At 40.9% G+C, this 20611-nt stretch overlaps 1 protein-coding gene across 1 annotated transcript in view; it reads left to right on the top strand.

Annotated features, from left to right (window-relative positions):
* The window catches only part of SPOCK1 (SPARC (osteonectin), cwcv and kazal like domains proteoglycan 1), a 556326-nt gene that overhangs the window by 151040 nt on the left and 384675 nt on the right, over positions 1-20611 (top strand). The window contains exon 3 of the mRNA XM_056847707.1: positions 15215-15260. Coding sequence (XP_056703685.1) covers positions 15215-15260 — 46 coding nt within the window. The remainder of the gene's footprint in view (positions 1-15214; positions 15261-20611) is intronic.

Raw genomic sequence — 20611 nt, 5'->3', positions numbered from 1 at the left:
GGAGAGTGTAGGAGCAGGATACGTGACTCTCTCGCTTCCACGAAATGGCTGCGGCTTGAACTGGGATCCATTCTACCAAAATGGAATTGCTTTGGTTCACTGGGGAAATTGACCTGGCCTCTGCTACTGAATAGGATGACCTGGCCTTTGTTCCTCAGCTGCCGGCTGCTCGGGACGCACAGGAGCGGTTCGTGTCAGTTTCACTGGCGCGCGTCTGCCTTCCCGGTGGCGTTCAGGCTAGGCGCACAGCTTGAACTTTGTGCGCACATCTCTGCTTGGGATACCAGGACCCGCCCGGGAGTTTTGGGTGGCCCGTATGCTTACAATTTCCTCTTTCTGTCCTTCTGGCAACCCTCATGCCCTTTTTCCTTTCCCTGCCTCATGCGCTTCTCATTCATTCACCAACCTTACTTTTATCTACCTACCATCTCCAGCTGTATGTATTATTTAATTACTTCATTTATACCCCACCTTTCTCCACAGTGGGGACCAAAGCAGCTTGCATTATGCTCTCCTTTTTTATCTGAGCCTGGCTTGCTGGGAATTAAAGTGGGCTATAAATGTAAGGAATAAGTAAATAAATAAATCTTCACAACAACCCTGTGAGGTAGGTTAGTCTGAAAGTATGTGACTGAACCCGAATTACCCAGTGAGCTTTCACAGCAAGATGGGGACCTGAACCTGTGTCTCCTAGGCCCTACTCTGAAGCTACACCACACTGTCTTTCATAGGGTGGCTGCTGTTGGACAATAGCAAGCAGCCAGGCCTAGGTGAGTCATGCAGTCAGGCTGTATCAAGTCACCCAGTGATTGCTGCCAGGCGCATGCTTGGCCGGTGTGAGTCCTCCCCCAAAGGACAAATCAGTCCTGAAAAGGACTCTCCCTCTTCCTTTTACTCATAGTAAGGAAGCCTGGAATGCTGTGGTTGTCTAGCAGCCACTGATGGTATCCATTTTTTAAAGCTACAGATGCTCTTTTATCATTTTGGGGCTTTTTAAACCACCCAATGTAATATTTTTAGATTTCTCGTTTTTCTGTAAACCTGGGGTGTTTTTAAGGCTTTTAGAAAGACCCTTCTTGACCTTTCATAGCACCAATTGCTGGATTTAAGTATCCTCAGATTTGGCTGACTTGGATATTAGAATATAAAAGTGATGACCCTTAAGAAACTTGCAGGAGCATCAATCCCATCCCCCCCATCTTCGCTTCCTCCCCTGTCCCCCTATTTATCTGTCTCTCACTCTTCCTCCCTCCTACCATACTGCTATAGCCATGGCTGTTGTGCCCCACCCCCCTCCCCATCATTGGTGTCGGGCCTTGTGTGGCTCCTGGCCTCCAATGCCGGGCCTGCCACAGCTTCACCTTCACCAATTGCTGCTGCCATCACTGGGGCCTCTGTGGCTCCTGGCCACCCTCCTCATCTCTGGGCCCACCACAGCTTCTTCCTCCCAATCACTGCTGATCCTGCCCCCCTTCAGCCTCACTTCCTGGAGGAGGTAGGTGTGTTGTCTTCACATGCACAAATAACACTTTTTTGGGGGGTTTAACCCCCAATGTGTTTTTAAATTGTTTTTAACATTTTCTGCAAACCAGGGGGAGGGGGGGTGTCTCTCAAGTTTGGAGAAAAACTCTTGTCTACCATTGTGGGCCCAATCCACGGATTTAGGTATCTGCAGATGATCCCACTTGTGGCTATAAAACATACACATGATTTCCCATTCCAGGGGGAAAATGTAGTGCAGGTGCGTGCATTGGTGTACATAAACAAACAAGGTAAAGATTACAAATAAGATTCAGAGGGATTTTTTTGCAAGCACAGAGGTGTTTCCTAATTCTATAATTGTAGATGACCTATTAAAGTTCAACAGTCAAGCTACAGTAGGTATTTAATGGTGTCAGGGTTTGTTTTGTTTTTTAATATGGAACTCTTCCTAATGAGACATATCAGTATATCCAATGAAGATGAAAGCAACAAGAGAACTGGAACAGAAATTTCCGAAACAGAAATGCTGCCAACTTGTGTGCTTTACATCCACAAATGCATATTTCAGCAATATAAGATGTGAACGATGACACACAGAGGTGAATATTACAGCTCCAAATTCTTCTCTGACTTGTTCTGTATATTGAAGTCCAAGAAAAAATTCCTACCCTCCCTTCTTCTTTCTGCTCCCTACCTCACTTACTAATACTGCTCTAGCTTCTCACTAGTTGGGCTAGTAATAGCAGTAGCCAGACCACCAGGTGGCTGGCAAACCTATAGGCAGGTTGGTGGGCACAGAGTCTCTCTTCCCCTGATTTTCTTTCTTCTACTGTCCAATATAGTCTTTCTAGCCAGCTGGTTGAGGTCCTGGAAACATAGTACAATCCGTAACAGTGAAATCACTTTTCGCAAACACAGCTTGACAAACGTGACTATTTATTTAACCGTAACTGATATGAAATGATAAATGATAAACTTAGCATTAAGAATTACTTTTGGTGTTTTATGTTCATGAAGCCCACCATTAGGTTGCTAAAGAATTTCTGATATCTGCTTCTTTGTTGGAGCCAGACAGCAAATAGTAAACGGATTTTGTCAACTGAAATGGAAGTCACATATTTTTAATGGTTCATGTAACTTCAGATGCTTCCTAAAATTCCTAGAAAATATCTCTTGTGTCCATTAAGTGTTTGGTCATGACCTTCTGGACCATGAAAAAAGCTTTTTTTTCTTTTCAAGTTCACAGAGTTGGAACTGGAAATTAGGTAGGGCATAGACGTACAGTGTTCAGGTAACTTTTAAAAAGGGAAAATGCATGTAAAATGTGTCTTGTACTTTGCAGTATAGGAACGTTTGAAGATTGAATTGTATATACTAAGTGTTTTAACGTGCATACATAGCAAAACACAAGTATTTTGTTCATGATTTAAACATTGCTTAGTTCTTAAGTTTAAACATTGGTTAGGCATATTAAGATTGCAGCAGCCTCTGAATATCAGCAATAAACCTGATGATTTAAACATTACTGAAAACATTTAAACAATCCTAACATCTCTGCAAATAATTGTTTTCGCCTATCTCAATTGAGCTAGAACAAGTAAAGCATTAAATATCACAATGAGATACATTGTTTATACATGACTGCTGTTTGTTTCTCTGTAGATTTTAACCAGTGGAGCTTATAGTTGTACTTCATGGCATATAATTACGGTTTGATTTATAATTTAAGTTCTAAAGAATTTTGATATCTGGAGAGCACTCATTTTTTCTGATACTCATTATTTTCAAAATTATTAATCTGAGTGCAATGCCAGTCCAAACAGAACTCTTTATGGCTTTCACAGTTCAAAACAAGGAACCATGAGTATGTGTTTCATAGCTAGCATTATTTATCATGGTATTTCCTGTAGAAAATTCAGTAAGGAACCTATGAATTTGGAACTATATGTTATATCCATCTCACATGAACACATGAAGCTGCCTTATATTGAATCAAACCCTTGGTCCATCAAAGTCAGTATTGTCTACTCAGAACAGCAGCTGCTCTTCAGGGTCTTAGGCAGAGGTCTTTCACATCACCTGCTTGCCTAGTCCCTTTAACTGGACTTGCCAAGGATTGAACCTGGGACCTTCTGCATGCCAAGCAGATTCTCTACCACTGAGCCACAGCCCCTCCTCAAGTTTTGAGGTGGGAGTAAAATAATATATGCCAATTGGTCTAATACCAGCCCTAAGGGAAAGAATATAGACAGAGTTTTAAAACAACTACATTCAACAGGCTGGAAAAAATAAAGACAAGGTAATTACAGCTGAATCATCAAATAACAAGTAAAACATGTTTAAAATAAAATCTAAGGCTGCTTTCACAAAGCAAAGATTCTATATGCATTCATTGCCATTGCAAATGCAGTGGCATTCACATTGGCAATGAATTGTCTATATAGGACTTTTCTGCACACTTTCCTCCATCAGCCACCATTTCCCTTGCATTCTTTCCTGAAGAGAGCTTTGGAGGACTTACAAAAATGGTAAGTGATACAGCATTATAACTTGACCACTGTAGCATTATTGGCTTTCTTTAGAGCCCTCCACTGTCATGATGGGGAAATAGCAGTAAGGAGGAAGTGGAAGACCTCTTGCCATCTACCAGCTCTAACCACTGTGCTTACTTAAGGAGTGGGGGAAGACTGCTGGGGGAAATGAGTGGTGATAGGCATCATGCCAGTAACATGACTTCACTTTCAGCACAACCCAGAAGTGATGCCATTGTGTTGGGCAATACTCTAACATTTGCCCCAAACTCTATGGTAAAAACATAGAGCTTGGGGTGATTGCTAGAGCATCAACCCTACATAGGGGTGGTGGCTAGAGATCTCCCACTTTTACAACTGGTTTCCAGGTGACAGAGATCAGTTCACCTGGAGAAAATGGCTACTTTGGAAGGTGGACTCTATGGTATTATACCCCATTGAAGTCCCTCCCCTCCCCAAACCCTGCACTCCTCAGGCTCCACCCCAAAAAAACCTCAGGTATTTCCCAACCCAGAGCTGGCAACCCTACCCCTACATGATGCTGTGACTTCTGGATTGCACCAGAAGTGATGTCACTGCATCATTGGCAATGTTATGATGTTGCAGGTGAGGCCTCCCCACGTCTGTTCCTGGTTTCCAGCCTTAGGCTGGCATTCATAAATTGTAGTTATAGGTGCCTGATGGATGGAAAATGGTGCCAATGCGGGCCAGACTTTTTGAAAATGTGCTCCTTTCCATTCTGACCACCAGATAATGCACTTTACTGTCCTTTCAGAAGATATCATAATAAATGAGGTTTGAGAAAGATCACACCAAGGACAGGGAAAACCTGGAAAGTGGATGGTAGAGGACGATGTTGTGTGGCTGCTCCCAAAAACAGCACTCCTGTTTGAAAGCAAAAGCAGAGAAAAACATCTGCATGGAAACAGCCTAGCGCTTCCCTAAAAAGCATGAGCAAAATATCATAGTGCAAACTAACAGGGGCTCTTATAAAGAAGATAAATGGCTCATACGTATCAAAATAACCCCCAAAAGACAGGGTATGACCAAAAATGCAAATAGCAATTTTGACAGTCAATTATTTTTAAAAAATTCATACTATTACTCGAATGTATTTGTAAAGGCAATAAAAATATTTACTAATCATCATCCAATACTGTCAGTGCTGGGGTTTTTTTTGAACTCCTTAAGATTATTACAAATCTCACTCTAAAAGGCTGCAATAGGAAAAGAGAGAGAAAAACACCACTCCAGAGCTCTAGAAGAAAGAAAGAAAGAAAGAAAGAAAGAAAGAAAGAAAGAAAGAAAGAAAGAAAGAAAGAAAGAGAGAGAGAGAGAGAGAGAGAGAGAGAGAGAAAGAAAGAAAGAAAGAAAGAAAGAAAGAAAGAAAGAAAGAAAGAAAGAAAGAAAGAAAGAAAGAAAGAAAGAAAGAAAGAAAGAAAGAAAGAAATTGCTAACATTATACTGGGGTGGGTCCAAGAAAAATAAAGTCTCCAAAGGGTGTCGCCTACACAGTGCCTATGCTGATGTACAGAAAAGGCAAACAAAGCGAATTGCGCTTATAAAAAAACAAAAGGTCAAACTGTTTAATTAGAAACAACAGCCTCTGTGCTTTTAAGGAGTTATTGCAACATGTAAGCTCCATGAAATTTTTGACCCATATACCACAATGAAATTGACTAGTAATAAAGAATTCCAAATCAAGCCTAAACAAACAAATTCAAACAAAAATGCAAATACAAAAATGCCTAATGGCAAGAACTAACAGTGATTAGATCAGAAAAAAGATCTTATTTCCACGTGCTGCCTCAGCACAGACATCCTTCCAGTCAAAGTCATGGTACCTGAAGCAACCTTTCTGTCTATATCCATCATGGCCTATTTCTTTTCTTTTTTTTTGAGCCCACCATGCTTTAAAAGCCTTAAGAGAGAATTAGACAAATTTTGTTTGGCTATTTCTGTATAATTAGTTGTGTATGTTGCTTTATATTGGAATAACAAGACATTTGGCATCTTATACTGTCTTTATTGCATGTGCATTCACCTGCTTCAGGCAGGCAACTTCCTGGTGGTCTGGACCTCCCACCCATCCTTTCATCCACGTCATCAGGAGAGACAGTGGGGGACAGAAATGGCATTGCATGATGGCCAGATGTGGTATCAGCCTGTATTATGGAAACTCTGTAATAATACCATAGAGCAGGGGTCCGTCCCCAGCATGATGCCTATAGGACCCATGACACCCACCAACACCTTTTCTGGCACCCACCAAGTGTTTTCAAGTCGGCCCAGTAGGGATTTCCCCCAGCAAGGTTTCTGATTGACACTTGGAGAGTTGATTGGCTGTGTAGACTTTTTAAAATGTTGCTTTGGCAGCAGTTGCTAACATAGCACAAGGATCCACACTGTGTTACTCAAGTTAAGCTATGGCAATTATTTTTTTACTGGCTCCGCCATCTTTAGGGTTGCCAGGTCCCTCTTTGCCACCGGGGGGAGTTTTTTGGGGCGGAGCCTGAGGAGGGCGGGGTATGGGGAGGGACTTCAATGGCATCAAGTCTAATTGCCAAAGCGGCCATTTTCTCCAGGTGAACTGATCTATATCAGCTGGAGATCAGTTGTAATAGCAGGAGATCTCCAGCTAGTATCTGGAGGTTGGCAACCCTAGCCATCTTGCAGAAGCCATTTTGTAGCAGCCTTTTTGGTGCTGCACCCACTGTGCTGTGTCAGGATTTCAAATGTGCCCACAGGCTCAAAACGTTTGGGGACTCCTGCTGTAGAGATTTCAGAGCATTGGCTGATGGCCTGTGTTTTCACCCGGACATGATGTTGACGTGTCACTTGAAGTCATATCCTACATTTGCCCTAACCCAAATACTCCTGGAGGTTCCTGGTGGCGACCTGGCATCCTTTAGTTGTAGGCAGAATTCATCTAAGTGATAATTGCTTTGGAGGCAAACATCAGTGGGAAAACTGTTTCCTACATTCCCTCTATTTCCAAAAGCCTCTAGCTAGTCAATGTTAGAAACACAATTCTAGACTAAATGGACTACTGGTCTGATCCAACAGGTTGTTCTGGTGTTCTTGGAACTCCAGCTACTATCTCTCTGCACAATGGCTTCAAGAGGAGGGAACGGGCAGAAGAGAAGGGGTAGATGAGAGAAGGTTCTTCCTCATACCAGTTCACCTACCACTCTGTACTATTCACCAATCCCCACACCCACTATGTGTTCCATACCCACATGTCTGCTTTGCTGAGGAGAAATGGCAGCCAGAGTTTGTCTCCTGAGCTACTAGTAATTTTTACTGCCTCAAAGCAAAGGGCGAATCTTGGAAATAAAGTGTAAGTTAGAAGAGAAGAAATTTGAACTCAAGATGTCTGGTTGCTGGATGTGGGTGTTTATCTTCATTAGAAAAATAGCAAACCAAAGGTATCTCAAAATAATGTTTTCCAAAACCCTGGCTAAAATTTCATTAGCAGCTGAAATTGGGTGTCTTTTATAGATCCTGATATCCTCACCCCTAGCTTCTAAAGTAGTTTTTTTTGGGGGGAGGGGTTGGGGTGTTTTTGCATTTTTAACACATCTTGTCATGTGCAAAAGCTGTGTCTCCTCAGCTCCAGCCTCCTTGGGAAATCCATGAGAGTTTCTTCTACCAAAGTAAAAAAAAAAAAGTTAAAGACTAATCCCCAGCGGTATACACCATCTCCTCACTGAGTGAAATGATCCTAATTAAATGAATAGTCCCCATTTCTCAGGAGACTAGGCAGAAACGATTTCTACAGAGATGTTTAGGAGATTGAGCCTAACCTTCATACTGAAGCAGGCTCACATCTGTAGTTACAACTGGGAAATCTTCATTTGCATTAGTAGGAAAAAATATGTAATTTGCTGACACTACAATTTGCTTTAAGCGGGCATTTGGCCTTGGGGAGATGTTTATGGTATAGACAAGATTGGCTTCAGCAAACAACAGCTGCAGCCCTCACATTGCCTTGCTGCGGGGATGATCACGAGGTAATGGAAACTAAAAATTACGGCTGAATTTTTGTAGGGCTAATTAATTTCAGAATGGAAGGGAAGTCATGATCGCCATCCTTTTCAGACACTTTTTCTAAGCTGAAGGCTCCTTTGTAGAGGAAATGGCAGCGAGAAGTGCCACAGCATGGTTCCTTCCTCGGTTGCACATTCCAGCTGGGACAGTGCTGCCATGGGGTTGCCAACCTCCAGGTGGTGTGGAAAAATCCTATATAGGACATTTACTTTCAGTACACAGCCACTTAATAAAATTAATGACACTAAGGTTGTTGTTTGCAATATTCTATTATGTCCTTAACATTACAATGTAAAATAAACCATCACAGTGGATAGTAATACAGTTACTCAAATGCACAAACAAAACAAAACTTTACATGAATAGTCCATGTATCTGAGTCCATACGATAGACATTTTAGATGAAAAACAACATCCAATCACTTGTGAATACTGTGGTAACTTCTTAGAACACCAGGGAAAAAGATTATGACTTATCCGGCAGTATGAGCTCTTCGGGCCGAGATGCACTTAATCCCATGGTCAGCTGGTGGTTGCTGGCCAATCCCGTGCTGTAATTGGGAATCCTGCTGCTTATGTGTAACTAATACAAACACGCTGCTGGAAAAAAGCTATGCATTTACGCTGCTGAAAAAAGCTTGCGTTTCAAACACAAAAAGCTATGCATTTACGCTGCTGGGAAAAGCTATGTGTTCTATGCACATAGAACATGGTAACAAGACCCCGGTTTCATCTTGTGTCGCATTGTAATTACGTTGGCGTGAAAATAAGTTGGCTTCTTCAGACTTTATATTCTAACATCCGACTGCAATTTTGCAGTTCATAAGAATGACATTGTAGCTCCCACTCTACCAGTATAATGTAGGAAAGGAACCCAAGAGGCTCGGTGATAAGGGAAGGAGGCAGTGTTAAAGTCACAGTAGATTCAGTGTCATTAAAAGTATTTAGCATTACAGTTTACAAGATTTTAAAGTGCCCAGTAAGTGACGTTTCTAGCAATATTTATCGCTAGTCCCTATGCATTTACAGATAGGGCTGAGAATTAATGGTCACCTTGCACTGGGGTGTCTTTCCAGAACCCTGATTTTCAAAATAGTCGGTTTCTTGCAACCAACAAAAACAGAGCTTAGATCAGAAGTCCACATCCTTAAGTGTGTGAGTGATGCCTTGGAGCAGCAGAGTTGCTATATAGCTATTTTATTCAACTGTTTCATTGCTGCTAGATTTGTGTACCAGCAAGCAATTAATCTGACAAAAGGCAAATATTTATGCCCCATTTTGCTAATGACCCCACTATTCATATATGCAAATATCTTGTGCAAACTTGTTCTTTTTTCAATTTCACAAATTAGTAAAACATGTATGAAATGTGTTATCCAGCAGTTGTGCTTCATTAAGCTTCTTCAGATGTCAGGTCTAGAAAGCAGCCACAGAAACAAGAAGAACAAGCTCTCTTGTTAGAGCTCCATGAATGTGGAGTTCTACAGTGTTAAAATTTACTAATTGAAGAATGAAATTGTAAGATTTAATTTGATTTATTTTTATTCCAGGTCAGTTAACATCACTGACTCTGAGTTGGTTGGATCTTTATCATGGATATATAACACAGTATCTCACAATATTGAAAATATTCAACAATCCACTCCAGCCTCCAAAGATGTATGTGTAGAGAACAAATTGGCAAATGGTGGGGTTCTGAACATAGGTGCATGAAATATCCATCCACTGTCACAGTTCCTAGTAGCTGCTTGTCAGCAAGAATTGTTCCCACAGCTGTCACAAGTAAAACAGAAGTTAAAATAATTCTATAGCAAACAATTTTCATCTGCAATTAGCTGGAATTATAACATAAAATGACAAACCACCCTGGAATATCCAGTGGACAACTGTACTTATTTATAAAAATATTTATATCCCACCTTTCCTGGTGGCTCAATTCCTTTCAGCTCTAGCCGGTGTGTGCCTTTTTTTAAAGCTGGTATGTGAATATTTGTATGCCTGAGCTCTCTTGAAGATCACTAGATTATTATGTCTAAATGTATTTTCGTAAGCAGTTTGCAAATTTAAATTAGCATCTGCACAGATTAAGCATTGTCTTTAGATGGTTGATGAGGAAAAATGTTAGCATTCCTTTGCAGGATTTAATTTCATTCTTTTGTTTTCCCTCATTTATTATGCTTACGTAATCAGGAAGTCGAGGTATGTTTGATTTTTTTCTTGTTAACTTGTCAAAAAATAAAGGCTGTTTTACAAGCTAAACACCAGCAAACTGTAAATTATGTCTTAGGCTCGGTTTTTCAAGAGATGCTGTTTATTTTCAGGTGTCTGGGGAAACTTGTTTGTGGAATACAAAGAAAATGTCTGACTATTGACTATACACAACACCAAATGTAAAGAAATATATATACAGGAAAATTCTGAGCACCATTTAGTCAAAACTTGATACATTTAATTCTCTTGCTGAAATACTTTAAATTGCTTAACATTGGCGAGATTATCCCATAGAAAATTACAGTCTTCTAAAGATGACTGGGGAAGGCACTGGCAAACCACCCCGTAAACAAAGTCTGCCTAGTAAACGTCAGGATGTGACGTCACCCCATGGGTCAGGAATGACCCAGTGCTTGCACAGGGGACCTTTAACTTTAATGATTTAATCCAGGGATGCTCAGCTGGCAAACTGTGGGCTAGATATGGCCCCGAAACAACTTTACCAGGCCACTGGCAACCAAGTTGTAAGAAACAGGGATTTCATTCTGTTAACCATCCTCTTAGATGTGTATGTAATACACTGAGTCTATGCATGTATATGTAATACTACACCTGAAAACATGGACTGCCTATATGTGAAGCATTTATGGTGCCCGATCACTACCGGCCCCAGACTATTGGGAAATAAAGTGTCACATGAGACTATGGGAGATAAACATCCTAGCTCTGGAAAATGCTCTGGCTCTGGCACAACTCCCAGGGAGGGAATTCTACACAGATAAAAGCAGCTATCGTACATTCTTGGCTAAGTGAGCATTTCTTTCACCTTTCCAGTAGGTATTTTTTTAAAAAATACATTGCTAGTGATTTGATAACAAAAACTAGTTTTTGTTCTTGCTGTGCACCAAAGTGAAATAAACAGGTTGCGTTCCTCCTTTGAAGTAGTTTTCATCTGGAAATACATGTTTCTAAATGTTCGAATGAGTTCTTGCTTACATGTACTAGCTTTCTTCTTTCTGTTTTTAAAAAAAGGTTTTCCAATAGCATCAGTAGAGAAAGTCAGGGAGCACCAAGAGTTCTATACTTATTCTGCATGTAAAAAAGAGCTTATTTTTAAGCACAAAATGCTCATGATATGTTAACATGCTTTTAGACAAAGTCTGAGACACAAAATGCAGTCATCGCTGAAAAGCTTTCATTTTTAAGACTCCAAAGAATAGCAGACAAGTGTGTGAGTGCTCTAGACCATGAGGTAGGGGGACTATTCAACCCAGGAGCTTATTTTATTTTGGTTATTTACTTAATTTATACCATGCCTCTCTCCCCAGTGGAGACCCAAAATGGCTTACATCATTCTCCTTTCCTCCATTTCATCCATGCAACAACTCGGTGTGGTAGGTTATCTTTAAAGATATTTACATATGTGATTTCTGGGAGAAGTGCTTTTCGTCTTTTCATTATAAACTGAAAAGCTAAAGAAGATAAGGACTTTACTTTTTCAGTAGGGAAACTCCTTGGAGCTTAACTAGATGTTCCTGGATAGCAGTTTATTTTCACTGGGATTCCGGGTCATTCATGAGCTTGCCCATTCTTCTGTGGAGCCTTAAAAGTCAAGAGTGTAGCTGTGTGAAGAAACAAACTCATGAGGCCCATTCCAACAGGTCCCAGGAGCTTGGAAAAGCTGGCATATTATTGGAACTCTAGGGGAAAGCCTAAATGCACCCTTGAGTTCAAAAGCATTTAGATTAAGAGAGATTAAGCAATTCATTAACTACACCATTCCACTTGAATGTACTACTCTGAAGTTGACCTGCCAAGTCACTTTCAGTAATAATTTAAAATTTGTAACTGAGTTAGTTGCAAGCAGAGCCTATATTCGGCAAGATAAGCCTAATGTCCATAACTAGAAACCACTACAACTATGTGGCTTAATCCACACATAGTAGATTTTTGCCTTGTTGACAACCTGCCCCTGCAGTGTACTACACTGAAAGCCTCTTAAACTCCTGAGCAATTCAAAGGCAGGTTCGAAAGCTATTTACTTATTCAGCAGAGTGATTTAGCAATGTAGTGGTAAAGTGCTCAGGTGGTAGAATGGTTTTGAGCATATGCATTTTCTAAATATATAAATAAATAAATTGTACCACTTTAGACTTCAGGTCTGGAGGATCACTCCCCTTTGTTTCAAACACAACAACAACAACAACAACAACAATAAAACTCCCTGCAAGCAGAAGTCTGGGCAGAGCACTTCTCCCTTTTCTGTGATTTTACTGATGTGTTTTTTTTGTTTAAGTACATGGACGTTTTACATGGGACATTATCATTTTTTACGTTTTATGTACAGTGGTGCAGTCTGCTCTATTGTTACTTTCTCCTGTGTGTGTAGATCAGCCTATAAACTTATTCTGGTATTGCCCTGAGCCCAAGAAGAGCAAAGCTGACATGAAATAAAATAAGATCAGGACTGTGGACCTTTCCATTATGCCCCTGGATTCTGACATTCTTTTTGTGGTGCAATAAGGAACCATGCAGCAGCAACTTCTGTGTTGTAAACACTGGGAAGTGCTCATGGATATCTGATACTATTCTAGACTTTAGGGGAATCTTTAAATAACTGTATTCTGTATAATAATTTTCTGTGTCATAGATTAGATCTCTTTCTTCTATTCACATGTAATGATTTATTACTACTTCTTCTCCTGATGGCAATGATGATAAAGATGCCTAAAACATCTAGTTAAGGGAGATTGAATTTGTCTGCGAGGTGAAAAATCTCCACATACCTTCTTCCCAAAAATTGACCACTGACAATTAGCTATTTTCCATCCAGCAGGAAAATGACAACTGCCCATCAGCATGCCAACCCCAGTCTCTGGTGAAAGGTGTAAATATTGTCAGTTCCTTTAAAATCTTGTAACAAAGGAATTTCTATGCACATTTTCCTCTGAAGCACAGGGTGGGGGATTACAGTGAGAGTACTTCAACAGTGCAATTGGCTGCCTAGGGAGGTGGTGAGCTTCCCTTCACTGGCAATCTTCAAGCAGCAGCTGTACAAATATTTGTCAGGGATGCTCTAGGCTGATGCTGCATTAAGCAGGGGGTTGGACTAGATGGCTTTTGTGGACCCTTCCAACTCTATGATTCTACTATTCTATGAATGGGATTGTAGACAACTGCAATTATTAGTGGAGGCATTACCTGCTTTTATTGCATTGTATTAGATAGTTCATTTGCATTGTTTTCTAATTCTGTAATCCTGTCCTATGGCATTGTTCAGTGGTTGTTTTATGCTGTCTGCCCAGCATTATATCCTGCAATTGGTTTTGGGTCTCAATGAGAAAGGCTGACCATAAGTAAATATAATAAATAAATAAAATAAAGGGGAAAGTACAGCAAATGAAAGCAATGTTGAAGGAGAAGATGTGAAAAGAGAGAATAAACCTAATTTTAAAAGAATTAATTAAAACAAGGCAATAAAGGAGAAGGTGAGAAGATGGGTCAGATGGAGAAGAGAGATTAATGTAGCGAAGAAACTCTTGTGGGCTGAGAAACAGATATGAATAAGAAAGGGAGAAAGGTTGATATTTCTGAGACAGATCAAAAGACAAAGCAAAAATCTAGCATTATTAGGAAAAGTTTGAGGTTTATGCCAAATTTATACTTCAGAGTAAGTTCAAGCATGGAAGTGACAATTAACCAAGGCAGATGGAGAGAAAGACAGAATGATCAAAAAGATAGTGGAACAATGCTCAAGCTACACTCGATCCTAATTTGCTTCTGGGCCTGGTATTGACCTTTAAAGCCTTATGTGGCTTGGGGCCAACACACCTGAAGGACCTACTCCCATATGAACCTTCAGAGGCCTTGCTTCTGGTGCCCCCATCTAAGGCTAGATAGGTGGCAACCCAAGAAAAGGCCTTCCCCATGGAGATTCATCGGTCTCTCTCTATTGTTGTCAGAAGACTTCACCCAGCGAGTGAAGACTTTTTCTTTGTTTGGCATTCCCTCATTAACTCTTATTAGCCCGCCTCCCTATTTGTGTGTTTTTGGGTTTATATTTTACCTGTTCATGTGTTTATATTATGTTTTGTTTTAAATATTTTATATGTATTCGTATTTTAAATGCTTTTTATTGTCTGAATTACAGCCCATTCCTGAGCTGATGGCGTACAGAAATGGCAAGGAAGAGGCGCAGCTGCGCCTCCTCCTAAGCTGTTTTGCGTACACCGTTAAACCAAAAACAAAAAGCCGTTTTGCAGCTTTTTTCTGTTTAACTGGGGCCTTTCGCCTCATAGGGAACAGGGTAGCACTGGCGTACCTGGCCGAACCAGGGTAGGAAGCTGCCTAACCGGCGGAATGCCCCCTTGTGCCGGCATGGCCCCTCTATGCAGTGGCCTGCTCCACGGAGAGGCTGCGCCAGCGGAGGAGCAAGGTGAGGTCCCACGGCGCTCGGACGCTGGCGGGGCTGGCTTTGCCACCAGCGTAATTGCGTGTAAATCCGTGATTTGTACAGAATCCGTGTTTTGGCTGGAAACCTCAGGAATGCACGGCTTATCTCTGTCATAAAGGCACAGATCTTCCAGAAACCTGGCATGGCTACTGCCCATTACCACATGTAGCTATAGAGAATGTCAATCTACCACTGTAACGTGTGAAACAGCCATCGTGATGCCAATATGAAACATCCCAGATAATTTATTTTAAAGAAATCAGAACGAATAATTTTTCTTTCAACATGGGATATTGCTTTATAAATATATCTTCATTTTCTGTGGCCTATTCAAGGTAAAAAATTGGAAGTAACCCACTGTTTTAGAACTAATTCTGTTTGAGGCCTTTTGCTAATAATAAATTATTAACAAAGAATTTTATATTTATTGTTAAAATAAAGAATATTTACGTTTTATTTTAACTGAGCTTTTTTCCCCTTCACTTAGGATGACTATTTCAGAAACTGGAATCCAAACAAGCCTTTTGATCAAGGTAAAATAAATATTAATTTTGCTTTTTAATGTTGTGAAAATTGAGATTGTCCCTTTGTGGAGGGACTGGAATTAATTTTAGAATTCTCTCTAAACGTCTTCAGCATTTGGAACCACTCAAAGCAAGAAAGTTCCATTTTCCTACAACTTCCCCCATCTCCTTCTCATTACATAATCATGTGCATATGTTAAAAAATTCATTTTTGCTAGGACATGGGTTCTGAGTACAATGTGAAGTGAATTATTCAGTAACCATTAACTGCCTTGTTGAACTACAAATGCAATAAGTAATATATGTGTAATTGCTTTGACTATCTCTGCCGCTCAGAATTCCATTAACTGAATAAAGATCAAGATATATATAAGAATATTTTGTCAGATGGCTATTCAGTTGAAGTCTGCTAAATATCTACCATTGAGTTTGGGGAAACTCTAATGAATAAAGTGACATGCACCAGAGGGGTTTTTAGTGAGGAGGAGAAATCAGGCAAACTAAGTTTGCTGCACTTGCCTGATTTCTCCTTATTGCAGCCTCCCATTCCATGGTGAATTCTATTTATGAAGTCCCCAGATTTTCTAGCAAAGTATTGCTGAGGCACGGGGAGGGGGGCTGCTGGATGAAGAGAAAAGTAAGGACACCCCCCATGTGAAGTCCTTTTGCTTGCACATCCATAACTCTTAAGGTTCAAAACAAATAATAAATATTATATTTCTGTTACGTTTCTTTGTATTTTACTCATTTGTACAGAAATTGTGTCATGGAAGCTATCTATTCTTCAAAACTGCACATTTGTTAACCTTTTCTGTTATTTCAGTGGGGCTTTATGAATTTGTGTAAACTTGCTTTATTGAAGTTCCTGGTGTATAAAGACAGAATTGTACCAACTAAAGTGAAACTTCTAGAGATGTGATGTCTTTCGTACTTCCATTAAAACATTTGTAAACTGCATACATGCAATGTTTTACTTTTCTTCCTCAACCTGTAAACCAAAGGTCAGTTTTAGCAATAGTGTCATTTTAGTAACTAGAAAGATAGTTTCAAGGCTGTTAAATGTGATTCTTGTTTCATTAAGAGCATGAATATTTTCCAGGGCAAAAGGTATACCCATCAAATGTGTTAAAGGTGAAAGTGTCAGAATGGTTTGTCTCTCAAGTTTTGGTTACATAAATATATACACAAAGGATTCAAGGAGCGGATATCTTGCAGTATATATATAATGATAAGTCTACCATGAAATGTAACAAACCACACAATAGTAAGTTGGCAGATCAGAAATTGTCTGCCATGGGAATGTGGAAATAGAAAGGAAATAAGGACACAGTTTGGATCAGAAAAGATTCATCTAGCCCCATGTTCTGCCACCAACAATGACACATTTATGAATTTTCAGCAAGCAGCAGCCCCAGACTTACCTGGGGCCTCCTTAACAACATTGCGGTGGGGGAGCAGGCTGGGAGTATGTTTTTACCAGATTCATGCTGGCAACACAGAGCCCAGTGGGCTTGGGCCGTGCAGCGAAATTGCTCCTTCATTCTTGCACTGTTTAGGTACACACTTACAAAGGACTAAGAAATACCCTATTCTAATGTTGTCTTATTACCACTGTTGGAGATACTCCAAACTCTGAGATCTTTGCATGATGAGCAGCAGCAGACTGTATCCACATGAATCTGAAAAAAGATTTCCACACTTTCTGCTATAAAACAGATTATTGATGCTGACTGGGGTGGGGGTAGAAAGTAAAGTTCATTGCAGTTCCTTGCTGGTATTCATCCATATTGGATTACAGACTCTATAGAATGTACGTGGACTATCTAAATCCCCATTAAGCCCTCTTTCCAGGATTTAAATATGATGTTGTTTTTCATGGTTTTTCAGTACATGAATTAGTTTCCTGTGTGGGCATGTAATTTTTGTTAAAGTTTAATTGTCATGTGTCTTTTAAAAAAAATCACGATGGGTAGCCGTGTTAGTCTGTCTGTAGCAGTAGAAAAGAGCAAGAGCCCAGTAGCACCTTAAAAACTAACATAATTTCTGGCAAGGTGTGAGTTTTTGTGAGTCACTTCTTCAGATACAGTTAGAATGTGAGTCCATCTGTCCTTAATTAGGGAAGAGTGAATTCAGACACCCAATTAGGGCAGTCGATTCTGTTCGTCCGAACCAAAAAACAGCCGAATTTCCCCCAATTCGGCGGTTTTCCGTTCGGGACGAACCAAATTAAAAAAAAAGGCAGGAAAACGACAAGCCAAATTCGGCGAGTTCATGCAATCGCCAAATAAATTCAGCAGGTTCGGCATTCCCCGAATCTGCCTTTTCCCGCCTTTAAAGACCCACCGCCCACTTTCCCGGGAGTCCTGGGAAACCGGGCGGGGTGTCTTTAAACTGCTCCGCGCTGCCTGGGCTGGCAGCACGGGGCAGTTTAAAAAAAACCCGCCCCCCTTCCCGGGACTCCTGGGAAGGGGGCGGTGGGTCTTTAAACTGCTCTGCGCTGCCTGGGCTGGCAGCACAGGGCAGTTTAAAGACCCTTGCCCCCCTTCCTGGGACTCCTGGGAAGGGGGGCGGTGGGTCTTTAAACTGAGCAGTTTTCCTCCCCCCCCCCGCTTTCCCAGGAGTCCCAGGAAAGCGGGCATTGGCTCTTTGAACTGGCAGCACGGAGCAGTTTAAAGACCCCCCCCCCGCCCGCTTTCCCGGGAGTCCCTGGAAGGGGAGCAGGGGGTCTTTAAACTGCTCCGCGCTGCCAGTTCAAAGAGCCACTGCCCACTTTCCCAGGACTCATGCAACATGGCAGGACTTTCTTTAAGCCCATATCACAATATGATCGCAATAACTCTATTATAAGAGGCTGAAAGTCTCACACCACTCATACTGAATAAATCTCATTAAAATTGACAAGGCCCAGGCTCTCTGGGTTAGTAGAAAGGCAAACCAGGGACTTCATATCTCTTTTGCCTTGAATGGGGTGTACTCCCCGTGAAAAACCAAATTTGCACCTTGGGAGTGCAACTCAACACAGCAGTCATCTTCAAAAATCAGGTGGCAGCGTTGGTCTGGGGTGCTTCTGTCCAACTTTGGCTGGTGTATCAGCTGCATCTGTTTCTAGCTCAGTCAGATCTAGCCACAGAGATCCATGCCTTAGTTAAATATAGACTGGACTATTGCAATGCTCTCTACTTGGGGTTCCCTTGAAGAGTGTTTGGAAGCTGCAGCTAGTGCAGAATGCTGTAGCTAGATTGCTGGTTGGGGCAGCTATTGGGAACATGTGACCCCAATAGTACAGGAATTACACTGGCTACCAGTTTGCTCCAAGCCCAATTCAAGGTGTTGTTTTTGACCTTAATGGCCAGGTTGCCTGACAGCTGGGTTTGGGGAATACCCTGCCTCTCCCTCTCCATGTTCCTTGCCACACACAGGCCTTATTGTCCAAATTTATGCCACAAGCATATTGTCCAAATTTAGCATTAAGTTAAAGCTATTATCTCTGGGGGGGGGGGACTTAGACCATTGAAGCCCAGTTTGCTGAGTTTGGTGGCATTCATTTATGCCAATCCCTTTCAGTTATGTAGTCTTCACTACTTAAGTCTTTTATGCGTGGCTGTTTCACTCACCCTTCCCACGACTTTGGGTCTTTGTTTGGATTATGCATGCCATTTCTGACCATCAGAGGTTGCCTCGCTCTCCCCCTGCATTTCCCCGCATTTTGCCCATGTTTTCAAATTTAAGATAAAACAGGCCCCTCAAAACACAGGCAAAATGTAGGGTAATGCAAGGGGAGAGAGAGGCACAGAGTTGTTGGAGGCGTGACAATGAGAGAAACAGCCATGCATAAAAGACCTTAGTTAACATGGAAATCTGGCATTAAGGCAATCTCAGCAACTGCCTTCTTATCAATAAAATGCAGTTTGCCTTGAAATGGCACACAAGAAAATATTTAGCCCTCCATTTTATCCTATCTGGTATTTCTATGACTCTTGCAGTGAGAACCCTAAATAAATGTGAAATCATTTAATTTAGTAGGTAGGTTTTCCTGTCTGATTCTATCCATCTGTTGCTTATTAGAAATAATAACAGTCCTCAGTGAGACCATTTTTTTTAAATTATTGGCATATATTTCTGCAGTACAAAAAGCATCCCATTACTTCCACTGTTTCTGTCTTTGGGTAATGATGCCTTTTAAAATGCCATATGGCAAACAAATTATAAAGCATATTAAACTGGTTCACTGACTTTAAACTGGATCACTGTTTGTTCTTTAATGTGCATATTATCAAAATAAATGAACGGCATCTGTTTGTATATGTAAGAATTTGTGAGATGAACTTGTAAGGGTCACTCATGCTTAGACACATAGAATAAATCCTCATCAGCAGTTAATCTGTGGTCATGTACAACTACTTCTGTATCATTAAGCAAGTTTTTCTCCCAGTTATCTTTTTAAAAATTATTTGCTGCGTGTGAATCAGGTTTTTAAGTCACCTGGAGCCACTGCAGTTTGCAGGAAAAGCAGAAAATAAATATTTTCATAACTAAATATTTTAATAAATTAAATTAAATAAATAATCAATATATCTAATTCTCAACATGGCCAAATCTGTGGATACTTAAATACAACAGTGGAGCCATGAACAGACAAGACTGATCTTTGTACAGACCTGATAAAAGCCCCAGGTTTGCCGAAAAACCAGAAATCTTAAAATAATAATAGTAATAATGGAAGTGGCACCTGTAACTTTAAGGGGGGAAATGCCTTTAGTGGCTGTTGTTAGGCAACTACAAAAATATAGCCAGCATTCAAACCTTGGTTTCTGCTAGTAAAAGGCAGGGGAGGTGGCAGGGCTCTTTTCAGGGCTCTTTTGGTCTGTGAGGGAGGATTCTCCAGGCCAGGCCTTCCAGTAACCACTGTGCAACTTGCTACCACTCAACTTGCATGACTCACCCAGGCCCAGCTGCTTGCTGCTGCTCAACAACAACCACCACTCAAAAACCAGCATGGTGTACTGGTTAGAGTTTTGGACTCGGATCTGGGAGACCAAGGTTCAAATCCCTACTCTGCTCTGGAAACTTACTGGGTAACCTTGGACCAGTTACACATTCTCAGCCTAGTTTACTGTTCAGGGTTGTTGTGAGCATAAAATGAAGGAGAGGATGTAAGCTGCTTTGGGTCCATATTGTATAGGAAATCAGGGTATAAATGAGGTAAAAAATAAATGTAGCTGAAGGTGGGGGGCAGATAAAAGGTTAAAAAGTAGGTTGGTTGGTGTGTGGGTGGAAAGGAAAGAAGGAAGCAGGGAAAGGTAACATTGTGGGGATTGACAGGAAGAGGGAAAGAGGAAATAGTGTGGGGAAAGGGGATA

This window comes from Euleptes europaea, chromosome 1, assembly GCF_029931775.1.
Source record: "Euleptes europaea isolate rEulEur1 chromosome 1, rEulEur1.hap1, whole genome shotgun sequence".
NCBI classification, from domain to species: domain Eukaryota; kingdom Metazoa; phylum Chordata; class Lepidosauria; order Squamata; family Sphaerodactylidae; genus Euleptes; species Euleptes europaea.
This window is presented reverse-complemented; position numbering and strand designations above follow the sequence as displayed.